This window comes from Nematolebias whitei, chromosome 18 (assembly GCF_014905685.2).
Source record: "Nematolebias whitei isolate Nwh7 chromosome 18, NemWhi1, whole genome shotgun sequence".
In the NCBI taxonomy this organism is placed as follows: Eukaryota; Metazoa; Chordata; class Actinopteri; order Cyprinodontiformes; family Rivulidae; genus Nematolebias; species Nematolebias whitei.
The window spans coordinates 9,353,807-9,368,417 of record NC_056515.1 but is presented as its reverse complement, the minus strand read 5'-3'; the positions used below and the strand labels follow the sequence as shown (position 1 = coordinate 9,368,417).

At 43.5% G+C, this 14,611-nt stretch overlaps 1 protein-coding gene across 3 annotated transcripts in view; it reads right to left on the bottom strand.

Moving 5' to 3' along the window:
* The window catches only part of LOC119425154 (unconventional myosin-XVIIIb), a 281,445-nt gene that overhangs the window by 240,908 nt on the left and 25,926 nt on the right, over window positions 1-14,611 (bottom strand). For all 3 annotated transcript variants that reach the window (XM_037692688.1, XM_037692689.1, XM_037692690.1), the window contains exon 3: window positions 7,287-7,430. In XM_037692688.1, coding sequence (XP_037548616.1) covers window positions 7,287-7,430 — 144 coding nt within the window. The remainder of the gene's footprint in view (window positions 1-7,286; window positions 7,431-14,611) is intronic.

Below are 14,611 nucleotides of genomic sequence, written 5' to 3'. Positions count from 1 at the left end.
CTCGCTCGCCTCCCTGCAAATGGGTTCCAACTGTGAGGATTGTGACATAAAGTCTGTAAATGCTTTTATTGTGTGTTGGTAGCATTTCTGGGTCCTTAGTTCACTTAATCATTACAGTATAATCTGGCCATCATGGACCCAGCTGCCACACATAACTGGCGCTCTAAAGTAGAAAGCTCAATCTGTAACCTACAGGAGAAGATGCAAGAAATGATGTCATTACTGCAGGGTATGTCTAATCCTTCTCCTCCTCAGCAATCTACTTCTGCGAGAGCTCCAGTAGCTCAGTGTTATGTTTCTCCTATGCATGAGACCAAGCTGTCCCCACCCGAGGTGTTTAAAGGTGAGCCTGCTCAATGCCGTCGTTTTTTGACTCATTGTTCTATCCAGTTTGAGCTACAACCTTCATCATACCCCACTGAAAGATCCAAAGTGGCATATGTAATTTCACTCCTCTCAGGCAAAGCTAAACTTTGGGGTACGTCAGAATGGCAGAGAGACTCTGATGTCTGTTACTCTTTTAAAGAGTTCTCTAAAGAGTTGATCAGAATTTTTGATCCTGTCGTTCCTGAGCGAGAGGCAGCCAGGAGTCTTCTGAAGTTAAGACAGGGAAGGAGACGAGTGCCAGAATACATCATTGACTTTCACACGCTAGCTGCTGATAGTAACTGGAACAATGACACTTTGTGTGATGTATTTTATCAAGGTCTTAATGAGGAGGTGAAGGACCAAATCGCCACCAGAGACACACCAAAGGACTTGGAGGAACTGGAGGTTCTTGCCAGTCGGATTGACCTCAGACTTCAGGAAAGGAGGAGTGAATGATCAAGGGCCTACTTGTCACCTCGCAGAGAGGGGGGTTTTAGTCCTTCCCCTTTCGCTCCAGTATCTCATCACAGCCTGAGGAACCTGAACCAATGCAGATTGGCAGGACCAGGCTTTCATTAAGGGAACGTGAGAGAAGGCTTAAGGACAACCTCTGCTTCTATTGTGGTAAGGAGGGACACCAAGCAAGAGGGTGTCTGTTAAAAGACAAGGCTCAGTAGGAGAGAAGAGGCTTCTACTGAGCCACCAAGTCAGAGCAAGACCCTCTTCACTCACGTCACTGCAGGCTCTTCTTCATCTTCATGGACAGGAACACATACTCCCCGATTTTGTAGACTCAGGAGCTGATGCAGATTTTATTGATTTAGATTTGGCCTCCACTCTCAAGATAAAGCTCACTCCTGTTGAACGTGCCCAAGAGGTCCGAGCTATTGACGGTCATCTCCTTCATAAGGTAACTCACACCACAGAACCCATCAAAGTCACGGTAGGGGGCAACCATCATGAAACCATTAAGATTCTCGCTATTAAGACACCTGAGTTACCACTGATTTTTGGGTCTCCATGGCTGCATACACACAATCCTCATCTTAACTGGGTCACCGGTGAAGTGCTTGGTTGGGGTCAAGATTGTCTTACCAAATGCTTACTTCATGCTAGTTCTCTTTCCTTGTCAGACGGTGTCCACGAGACTTACCCTGACCTGAGTAAAGTTCCACCTGAATATCACGACCTTAAGGAGGCATTCAATAAGCACAGAGCCACTGCTCTGCCACCACACAGACCCTATGACTGTGCCTCCTTCCAGGCACCTCTCCCTCTCGGGGAAGTTTATACTCCCTCTCTAGACCAGAGAACGAAGCCATGCAGAGCTACATTAATGACGCCTGTAAGGTTGGCCTTATTCGCCCATCTTCATCTCCTACAGGTGCTAGTTTCTTTTTTGTGGGGAAGAAGGATGGCTCCTTATGCCCCTGTATTGATTTTCGAGGTCTCAATAACATCACTGTAAAGAACCGTTACCCTCTTCCCCTCATGAATACTGCTTTTGAGTTGCTTCAAGGGGCCAATGTTTTTACCAAGTTGGACTTGTGTAATGCATACCATTTAGTCAGAATTAGAGAGGGAGACGAATGGAAGACTGCCTTCAACACACCAATAGGTCACTATGAGTATTTAGTGATGCCTTTCGGCCTCACTAATGCTCCTGCAGTTTTTCAGGCTTTGGTTAATGATGTGCTTAGAGACTTTGTGGGGCGATATGTGTTTGTCTACCTTGATGATATTCTTGTATTCTCCAAGGATCTAACCACTCACAAGAAATATGTTCGATCTGTCATCCTCCGGCTTCTCCAGAACAATATTTTCATTAAAGCAGAGAAATATGAATTTCATAAGACCACAACCTCGTTTCTCGGCTTCACCATTGCCCCTGATCAGGTGTCTATGGACCCAGCTAAAGTTTCTGCTGTTCAAGATTGGCCCAAACCAGAAAACTGTAAGCAACTACAAAGGTTTTTAGGATTTGCCAATTTTTAGCATCGTTTCATAAAGAAATACAACTCCATTGCTGCTCCCCTCCATGCTCTAACCTCCACAAAGGAGAGGTTTTTGTGGTCTGATAAAGCCAACAAAGCTTTCACCCTTCTCAGGGACCTGTTCACGTCCGCCCCTGTTCTCCACTCCCCTGATCCCACTCAACAGTTCATTGTTGAGGTTGACACCTCTAATACTGGGGTGGGTGCCGTACTGAGTCACCAGTCTCCCTCTGATGCTAAGATCCATCCCTCTGCATTTTTTTCCACGTTTGTCTGCCTCTGAGAGGAATTATGACGTTAGTGACAGAGAGTTGTTGGCAGTCAAACTAGCATTAGAGGAGTGGCGTCATTGGCTGGAGGGAGCAATGCATCCATTTATCAAATGGACGGACCATAAGAATTTTGAGTACCTAAAGACTGCCAAGAGGCTTAACCCTAGACAGGCCAGATGGGCTCTGTTTTTCAGTCGTTTCAACTTCTCCTTATCTTTCAGACCCGGGTCCAAGAATGCAAAACCTGATGCTCTTTCTCGGCTACATGAGCCAGCTGGGGAGGAACAGACCGGTGGTGAGGTTTTCATTCTTCCTCAGTCTGTAAGGTTGGGGGTCACTCGTTTGGATCTGGAGAGGAGGATTGAGGAGGCCTACCATGACCATCCTGTTCCCAAGGATTGTCCTACTAATCATTTGTTTGTCCCAGATCACCTTGTCTCAGAGGTACTGACCTTCTGTCATTCATCTCGTCTGTTTTGCCACCCAGGAATTAGCAGGACACTGTCAGTGGTTTGGAGCAGTTTTTGGTGGAAGAACTTGGTCCAGGATGTCAAAGATTTTGTTACCTCCTGTCAAACATGTGCTCAAGTCAAACCCTCCAGGAGGCCACCATCTGGGCTACTCCGACCACTTCCTATTCCCCATAGACCATGGGCGTGCATTGCAATGGACTTAGTCACAGGTTTGCCAGAATCCAACTCATTCACTGTCTTGCTTACTATAATTGATCGTTTTTCCAAGATGACTCACTTTGTTCCCCTCAAGAAGCTCCCCTCTGCTAAAGAGTTAAGCTCAGTTCTGGCCCGTGAAGTTTTTCGTCTTCATGGCCTACCATGTGACATTGTCTCGGACAGGGGTCCACAATTTGTCTCCCAGTTCTGGGGAGAGTTCTGCAGTCTGCTTGGCATCAATCTCAGTCTTTCCTCTGGTTTTCATCCCCAGACTGATGGTCAGACAGAAAGAGCTAATCAGGAGATTGAGACCAAACTCAGAGCTCTCTGTCAGCAAGATCCCTCTAAGTGGTCTGAGAACTTGCCATGGATCAAATTTGTCCTTAACTGCTTACCATCTTGTGCCACTGGTCTGTCTCCCTTCTATGTGGTATATGGCTACCAACCCCCTGTCTTTTCTGTACAGGAGAAGGAGGCCACTGTCCCCTCTGCTCACACCATGGTGCAGCGATGTCATCGTGTCTGGAAGAGAGCCCGCAGGACCCTCAAGTCTGTCACAGCAGTCTACTCTCGCTGTGCCAACCGTCACCGTGTCCCGGCCCCAGCATACCAGGAGGGGCAGAGGGTATGGCTCTCCACCAGAGACCTCCCTCTCAAGGTGGAGAACCGTAAGCTGGCTCCTAGGTTCATTGGTCCATTTCCCATTGCAAAGATTATCAATCCTGTTGCTGTTGCTTACGCCTCCCACGTGCCCTGCGCATCACATTTCATGTGTCACGGGTCAAACAATTCAAGTCATGCCGTTTCATTCCCCCCTCCAGACCCCCTCCTCCCACCCAGCTCCTCGATGGAGACCCTGTTTATGCGGTGCAATGTCTCCCTCAGTCCATAAGATGGGGTAGAGGTCTCCGCTATCTCGTTGATTGGGAGGGTTATGGACCGGAGGAGCGCTCCTGGGTTCCTGCCCGACATATTCTAGATAAATCACTCATTTGTGAATTTCACAGAGCACATCCAGATCTACCTGGTGGTCCGTCAGGTGCCGGACATTAAGGAGGAGGTACTGTCATGATTTATATTTTCTGGACTGTTCATGTCATGTTTCCTTTTTTTTGTTGCTCTCCCTCAACTCCTATCACTTAACACAGCTCACCAGTGTCTGCCTAATTATCTCAAGCTGTTTAAAAGCCTCTCTCAGCCACTGCACCAGTGCCAGAATATCTGAAGCTTTCAGCCAAAGAGATCCAGCCTCTTCAAGCCAAACCAAGCTCTTTAAAGAACCTGACCCATTTCTGCCTTTCTGAACCCCTGTTTATGCCTGATTCTTGTCTGCCAACGTTTGCTCTCTGATCTCAAGGTTTTGACCCCCGCCTGGCTTTTTACTTTGCCCTGCCTGCTCCTCTGCCTGACAAGTTGTTGCTCTCGGATCTTATGGTTTGACCCCTGCCTGGCCCTCTGGATTCTGCTCAGCCTGCTGATTTCTCTAACCCGTTTGTTCTGTGAAGACCTCATCATCTATCTGGACCATTTGCTTGGACCGTGCTCTTCCTGGGATGTCCTAATCCTTGACAGATCTGCAAATCAATCCCTGAGGTCCAGTGTCCAGAGCTGCAGTCCATTTAAAATAAAGCCTGTAAATGCTTTTTTTGTGTGTTGGTAGCATTTCTGGGTCTTTAGTTTACTTAATCATTACAGTACTGTTAACATCACTACTTACTGGAGTTTTCCAAAAACATTACAGTATCCAGTCTGAGGCTGGTCTTTTTTGATGTTCTCCGGAAATTGTTATAATTTACTAAATACCGGTAGTTGCACCAGTTTTAAGTTCGGTTCATCAGAATAATTGGGGTTGAATACTAATAGATGCCACACTTTTGATGCTTTTACATGTAAAAGTTTCTTCTTACTTCCACTTTACAATTCTGCTCTACTTTGTGTTGGTCTGTCACGTAAAACCCAAAGCACTTTGAATTTTGTGGTTGAAAATTGACAAAATGTGAAAACAGAGCCTTGTCAGCAGAATGTAGAAATAATCCCAATTAGAACGTTCCTGGAGAAACTTTGACGGGGGCTGCCAGGCTGGTGCTGATTTAATTTCTTGATTTAATTGTAAAAGAAGTTTGAGTTTGCTATCAGCTACCACTATACAAAATTTCAGCTGAATAGCTCTAAAAATTGCAGAGTTATGGTATTTTTTCTCTTTTAGATAAGGTGGTCATTTTTGGATTTTTGAATTTTCCTTCAGACACTATTAGGGATCATTCTCAGCTACCAATTTGCCAAGTTTCAGCTGAATAGCTCTAAAAATGGCCGAGTTATGGTGTTTTTTCTCTTCTAGCTAAGGCGGCCATCTTGTATTTTTGATTTGGATTCCATATATGATAGTGCATGTTCTCAGCTACAACGTCACCAAATTTCAGCTCTCTATGTATAAAAATGGCTGAGTTAAAGCAATTTGAAAATAGCTTTGGTGGCCATCTTGGATTTTTTTTTATTTTGATACAGCATTTGATAGGAAACATTCTCAGCTATCACCACACCAAGTTTCAGCTCAATATCACTAAAATTGACCTATTTATAGTATTTTTTCTTTTTCGCTTTGTCGGCGGCCATCTTGGATTTTTGATTTTCAAAAGCTACTTCACCTAACTTGCATGTTGAACCAAAATGGCCACTTCACCTAACTTGCATGTTGAAACAAAATGGCCACTTCACCTAACTTGCATGTTGAAACAAAATGGCCGCTTCACCTAATTTGCATGTTGAATCAAATTGGCCGCTTCGCCTAACTTGCATATTGAATCAAAATGGCCGCTTCACCTACCTTGCATGTTTAACCAAAATGGCTTCACAAGGCAATGCTCTGCCTTGTATGCTGAACCAAAATGGCTCACAGCGTTATTCATTTTGCTGTAATTTATGTATGCTGGGGTAGCTATGGCAGCCATCTTGAATCAAAATGGCTCCAAACGTTAATCAGCTGTAGAGATACGTCTGATGATTACTTTCTGTGAGTTTCAAACAAATCCAACAGAGTTTCTGTTTTGTAGCTCAATAACTCAGAATGACCGAGTTATAGTCAATTTTGTGTATGCTGAGGTAGCTATGGCAGCCATCTTGAATCAAAATAGCTCCAAACATTCATCAGTTCTAGAGATAAGTCTGATGATGACTTTCTGTGAGTTTCAAACAAATCCAACAACGATTTTATGTTTTGTAGCTTAATAACTCAAAGAATGACTGAGTTATAGTCAATTTTATGTATGCTGAGGTAGCTATGGCAGCCATCTTGAATCAAAATAGCAAGTTATATTTCTGAAGCAAGGCAATGCAGGCTAATTAGCTATCTTAGGCTAATTAGCTACCATAGGACTATTAGGATAATTAACATGCAATACACTGCCTTGCATGTTGAACCAAAATGGCTCCCCACGTTACTCAGTTTCTTTGAAAAGTCTTCTCCCATTCCTTTCCTATGAGAAATTTGGCATTTTTATTAGCAAAATACATCGCCATGGTAACTCCAATTGCCAATAAAAGTAATAGCACACATCTCGGAGTTGAGCCGGTTGTTTTGATATAACTTTTGTAAGGGTCCACATTGCGGTTCGGGACGCATTAACGGAGACGGAATAATAATAAATAAATTCAAAAAGCGTTCAATACAAAAACAACTGGACTTTAAAAGTCCAGTTGTTTTTGTATTGAACACTTTTTGAATTCATCATGTCCTGGATGACTGAGAATCTTCACCAGAATAATAAATAAAGAAATAAAGAAACCCTTATTGGGTGTAGAATAATAGGTGGCTTCCATGCATTTGCATGGGAAGCAGTGCATTGTGAAGCAATGCACTGCTTTCCTATGCATTGCAATGGCAGCCCCCAATAAGAGAATCAAGGTGGTGTCTAATAAGAAACATCTTTAGTTTTAAATGCTTTCATTATTTTGGGCTTATACCCAAGTCACTGACAACTCACCGATTTGTCCTCTTTGACCTCTGGTTCTTTCTGTTTGGTCTCCTTCTCTGAGTCTCTGACAAGTTGTTTGAGGATGCCTCCAGGTAGAACAGACAGAGGCTGTGGAGGGACGGTCACAGCCACAGGCTTCTTCTCTTCCTTTATCTGCAGTGGTGATGATGAATGAAATAAGACCCTTTTCAACAAAGTCCCTCACACAAGTTACACTTGTTTTACACAACATGCTGAGGAGGTAGTTTCATTCAACAAAGCAAAACACCGCTGTCCCCCCATCGCTGAGGGATTTAAATAGTGAATGTTTTCAAGATGAGTGTTTTTCAGGACTGGATGCAACTAAAAAATGTTTATGGTACAAGATATCAAAGTTGGTAGAAGTTAAACTGTGTATAACAGAAGTATGTATTTTATTATTTATTTATTTTTGCTGGGCAGCATGGTGGCGCAACTGGTAGAGCTGCTGCCTCTCAGCGAGAAGGTCCTTGGTTCAAACCCCGGTCCAGGGGCCTTTCTGGGTGGAGTTTGCATGTTCTCTCTGTGCATGCGTGGGTTTTCTCTGGGTGCTCCGGTTTCCTCCCACAGACCAAAAACATGCATGTTAGGCTGATTGGTAACTCTAAATTGTCCCAAGGTGTGAGTGAGAGAGTGAATGGTTGTTTGTCTCGTTTGTCTCTATGTGGCCCTGTGATGGACTTGCGACCCGTCCAGGGTGTACCCCGTCCCTCGCACAGTGACTGCTGGACATGGGCACCAGCGACCCCCGTGACCCAAAATGGAATAAGCGGGTAAAGATAATGGATGGATGGATGGATTTATTTTTGCTTGTCTGAGGATGCACAATGTGATAGATCCTAGTGAGTGGAGGGAACTGTAAGAGTATTTATTATGTTATCATTTTAAACTGTTTCATGATTTCTGCACTTCTGTGCATACAAAGCAAAGAAGTTTCTGGAGAACTATCAGTCCACGTCTGAGCTGATAGGAATTCTCTGTACTTACACAAGATGTTTTTACTTTGAATTGTTTGTTCTTTTGTAAAACCAGAAATGTCAAGGCTATACATATCAGCTCATATCCCATCAATCTTACACTGTCATTGTTCCTCTTAAGCATTTAATCAAAATGTTCTAAGATCATCTTGCTCTCGTTGTAATCTGCCTAATCAAGATGTCCAGTCTTTTCCTCCTTCCTGTGTGAACAATAAAAAGGCGAGCAGATGTGAAAAACTTTGGGAGTTCACAGAAACCAGTCCTAGTGTTGTAACTGTGAATTTCCCCCTTTTTGCAAAAAGCTTAGCTGAAAATCTTACTCTGGTGTGTGGTTCTTTATTTTTACAGGTACGGGAGAAATACCTAACATTTCCTGGTGCCCTGTGACCCGGATATCCAACATACCTGTTTGTTGCGGGAGTGGAGACGGACTCACTGAATGCCCGTGCACGGCCCGATCAATCTAGTGATCGGAGACAAAGCCCCAGGAGGTGTTGTTCCTCTTCAGACCAGTGATTAATAGGTCCACATCCATCTTTCAGTGACAGATTGACGGAATCCGAACCCAAGTCGAACCACAAGGACGGAGTGAGTAAAACAAAAGTTTGTAAAAATGTTTTGTTTTTGGAAAGGGAGAGTATTTTTAGAGCCCTCTCCCTGGATGAGTTACAGTCTTTAACAGAGCCAGACTCACGTTGGCAGGGACAAATAAGGTTTTTAAACCTAAAGTAAAACAGTAAAACAAAAGAATTCTTGCTTTAGGAAGGGGAAAGTATTTTTAGAACCCTCTCCCTGGATGAGTTTAAGATTTTTAACAAAACCTGACTCGTGTTGGCAGGGAAAGAAGTGAAAAATAGTTTTAAAACTGAAAGTAAAAACTCGAGTAACAGGAAGGAAAGATATATTTAGTGTTCTCTTTCTGGATGAGTCAAGACCTTTAACTTCTAAGTGAGACTCTTGTTGGCAGGGACAAAAAGAGACGTCTGTTTGTGTGTAAATATTTGTGCATGAATGAGGGGAAGACTGAATACTGTTGAACGATCTGGAAATCTAGCGGTGCTAACATAAAGATCGTGAAACATATTTATTTATCCCCTATTAGGACCTTTTTAGGTGAAGTGGTCTTATATGAATCTAAATATTTCTGCTTTCGGGTTTAGAGCCCTAAGTGAAGGACCGGAGCGGTTGATAGAAAAATCGGCCTAGAAGCCTGTCCTTCAGAAAGTACTAAGAGGCCCTTTGGAGGAATTTTCATTTAAGCCACTCACACATCTATTAATAAAACCACAACGCAAAGAGTACTTTAAATAATATGGGAAACCATGAGAATAAGTCCTTTTCAGAGGCAGAGATAAAAGATGTTAAATTTGAGTCAAAAAACACTGATTCAACCAAATATTTAGAAAAATGGAAAAAACAGTATAAAATTGAGCACACACTAAAACCAGACACCTGGAACATGATGATAACAATACTACAAGACAAAGAAGCAATGAATAAAGGAAAAAAAGAAAGAAAAAATAGAAGACCAACTAAAATATGCTAAATTATGACAAACAAAGTCCCACTTAAGAAGAGAACAGATTAATAAAGCTAAAGCAGAGTGAAAGACTAAACAAGAAACAAAAACTAAACAAGAAACAAAAACTGATGCTTTGTTTGTCAGACCAGAAGATAATGAGACCATGACTGTAGTACAACATCCTGCTATAATCCACAATCCTGATAACGCTGCAGGTGCCACAAGTAGAGCCCCCTCCACCCAAATGTACGCCTGCTCTATACCCCGCATTAAATGAAGCAACTTTAAAAGTTGAAACAGAAGACACAAAACCTGTAGGTGTTGTAACCCGCTCTTATGATCATAAGCAAATTAAACCTGACAAAGATACCAAAAGAAAGAAGCTCTCTCAATCAGCAGACACATATCCTATAATACAGGTTCCAAACCCTGATGTGGGAGATGGAAACAACAGGCTTGTATTTGTTTTTAGACCATGGACATTAGCAGTGTAGTGGTGTCAGGGCCAGCTTGGCTGCAAATCCACTACAATTATTTAAATATAACGAGTTCTCTCTTTTTCGAGTTAAATTTCTGCCATGTGACGAGATAACTGTGAGGATTGTTTAAATCAGTGACATGAGACATTAATTTCCTTTGACCCATCAGAATAAATGTGGTCATTTAGTGAACAGAATCAAAATTTAACATCAAAACATGTACACGTGATTAGCTGATCTGGTTCTGATTAATAAAACATGGCACGCTTTACTAATAAGACAACAAGACATTTCTGAAGGCATTTAGATTACTGGCAAAATAGAAGAGTTTTAAAGGAAGGAATGAAGAGAAAAGATGGGTAAAAGGGGGTGTCAGGATGGCACGCTCCCTTCAACACCAGTTCAAACCTCCGGTACACTTGGAGCGTCACGACTCGTTACCTTTGCAGAAATTAATCAGCTCCGGTGTCGGGTCCATTTCAACGCTACCTTCCAGTATCTCCGGTAAGAGCGACTGGCCATCGTCAGGAGTCGTGTCGTTTACTCCGTTAAACAAACACGCTCATCTCCCGGGTGGATACCTGGCAAGCTGTGAGTCCGTCAGAGGTTCCACTCAGGAGTGGAAGACTCCATCAAAGACTCAGAAGACTCACCAGACTTGAAGCCTAGAAGTTCCAGGAAGTGTGGACTTTTAAAGAGTTCTCACTTCCGGTCACTTCAGGACTTCCTGATTGGTTGAAACAACCAACAGGGGGTGGTTCTAGTGATGTCAGAGGGTCACTACAAGTCAAGAGGACAGCAGGAATGTTTTAGGAACTTTTAGTACAGACAGGAGAAATGTTTTGAAGAAGTTAGAGCAAGGAGGTGCCAGTGATTCTCTTTTTACCGTCTGCTAGGTTTAAAAACAATACACTTCGTTCTTTGTTCTAGAATTGCGCCGCTCAAGGTGGCTGCATGTTGGAGTAGCTCTGTTACTTTCATTCTGAGATGTTACTTTTGATAACTTTAATTCCTCTTTTTTCTGGATATAAATCACTTTTTTTGGATGATTATTTCCTCTGGTGTCGGATGCTGTGCAGCTAGAAGGATTTTTACAGAAATATCTTTGCTTTTGGACATTTGTTATGATGCGTAACCATAACAACAAGTTTTTTTACAACCGGGAGCAGCTGATTAACATCTCCAAATCTCAAATAATATCTCAACTACAGCCTCAAATCCCAAATGAGTTGAAAAGGAGGCATCATGGATGCAGAGCAGGAGCAAAGAAGAGGGAGAAAAAGAGAAGAATACATTTTAAACCATCTCTTCCATCGATCATGATGGGCAATGTGAGATCGCTGGGAAACAAGTTGGATGAACTTCAAGCCCTAACAAGGACCCATCCAGAGTATCAGGAATGCAGTGTTATGTGTTTCACTGAGACATGGTTGCAGGATCACATCCCCAACTCCAGCGTTTCCTTGCCAGGCTTTCTGACCATACGAGCAGATAGAGATTTAAAGAGGAGTGGCAAAAGGAAAGGAGGTGGGTTGGCAGTGCTTGTGAACAACAGATGGTGTAATCCTGGACATGTTATTGTGAAGTGTCATCTCTGCAGTCCAGATATTGAACTGTTAGCCCTAAGTTGTCGTCCATATTATTTGCCAAGAGAGTTCACCAGTGTTATTTTGGCAACTGTTTACATTCAACCCAATGCTGTTGCCGAGACTGCGTGTGATGTCATCAGCTCCGAGGTTGCTAAGCTACAAACACAACACCCTAGTGCGTTTGTTGCAATATCTGGGGATTTTAATCATGCCTCTCTCTCTGCTACACTTCTGACATTCGAACAGTTTGTCAGCTGCTCTACCAGAGAAAACAAAACGCTGGATTTGTTTTATGCAAATGTAAAGGATTCATACATCGCTAAAGCAAGACCCCCCTCTGGGCAAATCAGATCACAATCTTGTGTATCTCTGCTCAAAATATAAACCCCTTGTTTAGAGGCAACCTACAATAAAGAGAACAGTGAGAAAATGGTCAATGGAAGCTGAAGAAGCCCTGCGGGGTTGTTTTGACGCTACAGACTGGGATGCACTGTGCCAACCACATGGAGAGGACATCAATGTCATGACTGAGTGTGTGACCGACTATATAAACTTCTGTGTAAACAACACCATCCCCACCAGAACAGTGAGATGCTTCCCTAATAACAAACCCTGGATTACCACTGACCTGAAGGAACCGCTAAACCAGAAAAAAAGAGCCTTCAGGGAGAGAGACAGGGAATTATTGAAGAGCACACAGAAGCAACTAAAAGTCAAGATAAGAAACAGCAAGGAGGTGTACAAGAAGAAGCTGGAGAGCAAGCTCCAACAGAACAATATCAGAGAGGTGTGGTCAGGGATTAAACAGATCACAGGCTTCAAGCAGAAGGAGGATCAGAAGGATGGAAGCCTGGAGAGAGCCAATGAACTGAACACATTCTTCAATAGGTTCAGTTCAGGAACAAGCTCAGCATCCTCCTCTCTTGCCCACGGCCAAACATACATACCACCCTCCATTGACCCAAGGCTGTCCTGTCACACCTCAAATATTGTATCTACCACCTCAGTCATGGACCCTTCTTCGACTTATTGGTCTTCAACTAAATCAGAAGAAGCTGATACCTCCTTTGCCTCCCCCCTCTGCGTCTCCAGAAGTCAGGTGAGGAAGCAGCTGGAGAGACTGAACTGGAATAAGGCTGCAGGTCCAGATGGTGTCAGTCCCAGAGTCCTGAATGTCTGTGCAGAGCAGCTCTGTGGAGTTCTGCAGCACCTCTTCAACCTTAGCCTGACCCAGGAGAAGGTTCCAGTGTTGTGGAAAACATCCTGTCTTGTTCCAGTGCCAAAGAAAACGCACCCATCAGTCCTCAATGACTATAGACCTGTTGTCCTGACATCCCACATCATGAAGGTCCTAGAGAGACTTCTGCTGACCCACCTGACTAGACAAACAAACACATATCAGGACCCACTGCAGTTTGCTTATCAGCATGGACTTGGAGTTGAAGATGCCATCATACACCTGCTTCAGCAAACTCACTGTCATCTAGAAAAGGCAGACAGCACTGTGAGAGACATTTTCTTTGATTTCTCCAGTACATTTAACACAATCCAGCCTGATTTGCTTTGTCAGAAACTTCAGAAGACTCAGGTGGAGGCCTCAACAATCGCCTGGATCAAAGACTACCTGACGGAGTTTGTGAGACTGAAGGGTTGTGTGTCTAACCAGGTGGTCAGTAGCTCAGGAGCACCACAGGAGACTGTACTCTCACCATTCCTTTTCACTCTGTACACCTCAGATTTCCAGTACAAAACAGACTCCTGTCATCTGCAGAAATATTCTGATGACTCTGCAGTAGTCGGGTGTATCAGAGATGGACAAGAAGCTGAGTACAGGGAACTGCTGGACCGCTTTGTGGCACGGTGTGGAAACAATCATCTCATCTTGAATGTGAACAAAACAAAGGAGATGATTGTAGATTTCAGGAGAATCAGGAACAGATCCAACCCTTTTTTCATCATGGGAGAAGAAGTGGAGGTGGCGGAGAAGTATAAATACCTTGGAGTTCACCTGGACAACAGACTGGACTGGAAATGCAACAGTGAAGCCGTCTACAAGAAGGGACAGAGCAGACTACTTCTTGAGGAAGCTGAAGTCCTTCAACGTTTGCAGCAAGATGCTTCATATCTTCTACAAGTCTGTTGTAGAGAGCATGATCTCTTCTGTCATCATCTGTTGGGGTAGCAGCACCAGAGCAAGTGACTTAAAAAAGAACAACAAGCTCATAAAGAAGGCTGGCTCAGTTCTGGGGACTCCTCTAGAACCTTTGGAGATGACTGTTCAAAGAAGGATTCTTCATAAAATGAATAACATTATAGACAACCCTCAGCATCCTCTTCATCAGACTGTCATACAACAACAAAGTGTCTTCAGTCAGAGGCTTCTTCAAATCCGTTGTAGGACAGACCGCTACAAGAGATCCTTCCTGTCCACAGCCATCAGTATCTATAACAACTCTTTAATGAAACCAGGATGATGAGTTACAACAACATTTAATTTCCCTCTGGGATTAATAAAGTAAGCAGCACGGTGGCGCAACTGGTAGAGCTGCTGCCTCTCAGCGAGCAGGTCCTTGGTTCAAACCCCGGTCCAGGGGCATTTCTGGGTGGAGTTTGCATGTTCTCTCCGTGCATGCGTGGGTTTTCTCCGGGTACTCCAGTTTCCTCCCACAGTCCAAAAACATGCATGTTAGGCTGATTGGTAACTCTAAATTGTCCCTAGGTGTGAGTGAGAGAGTGAATGGTTGTTTGT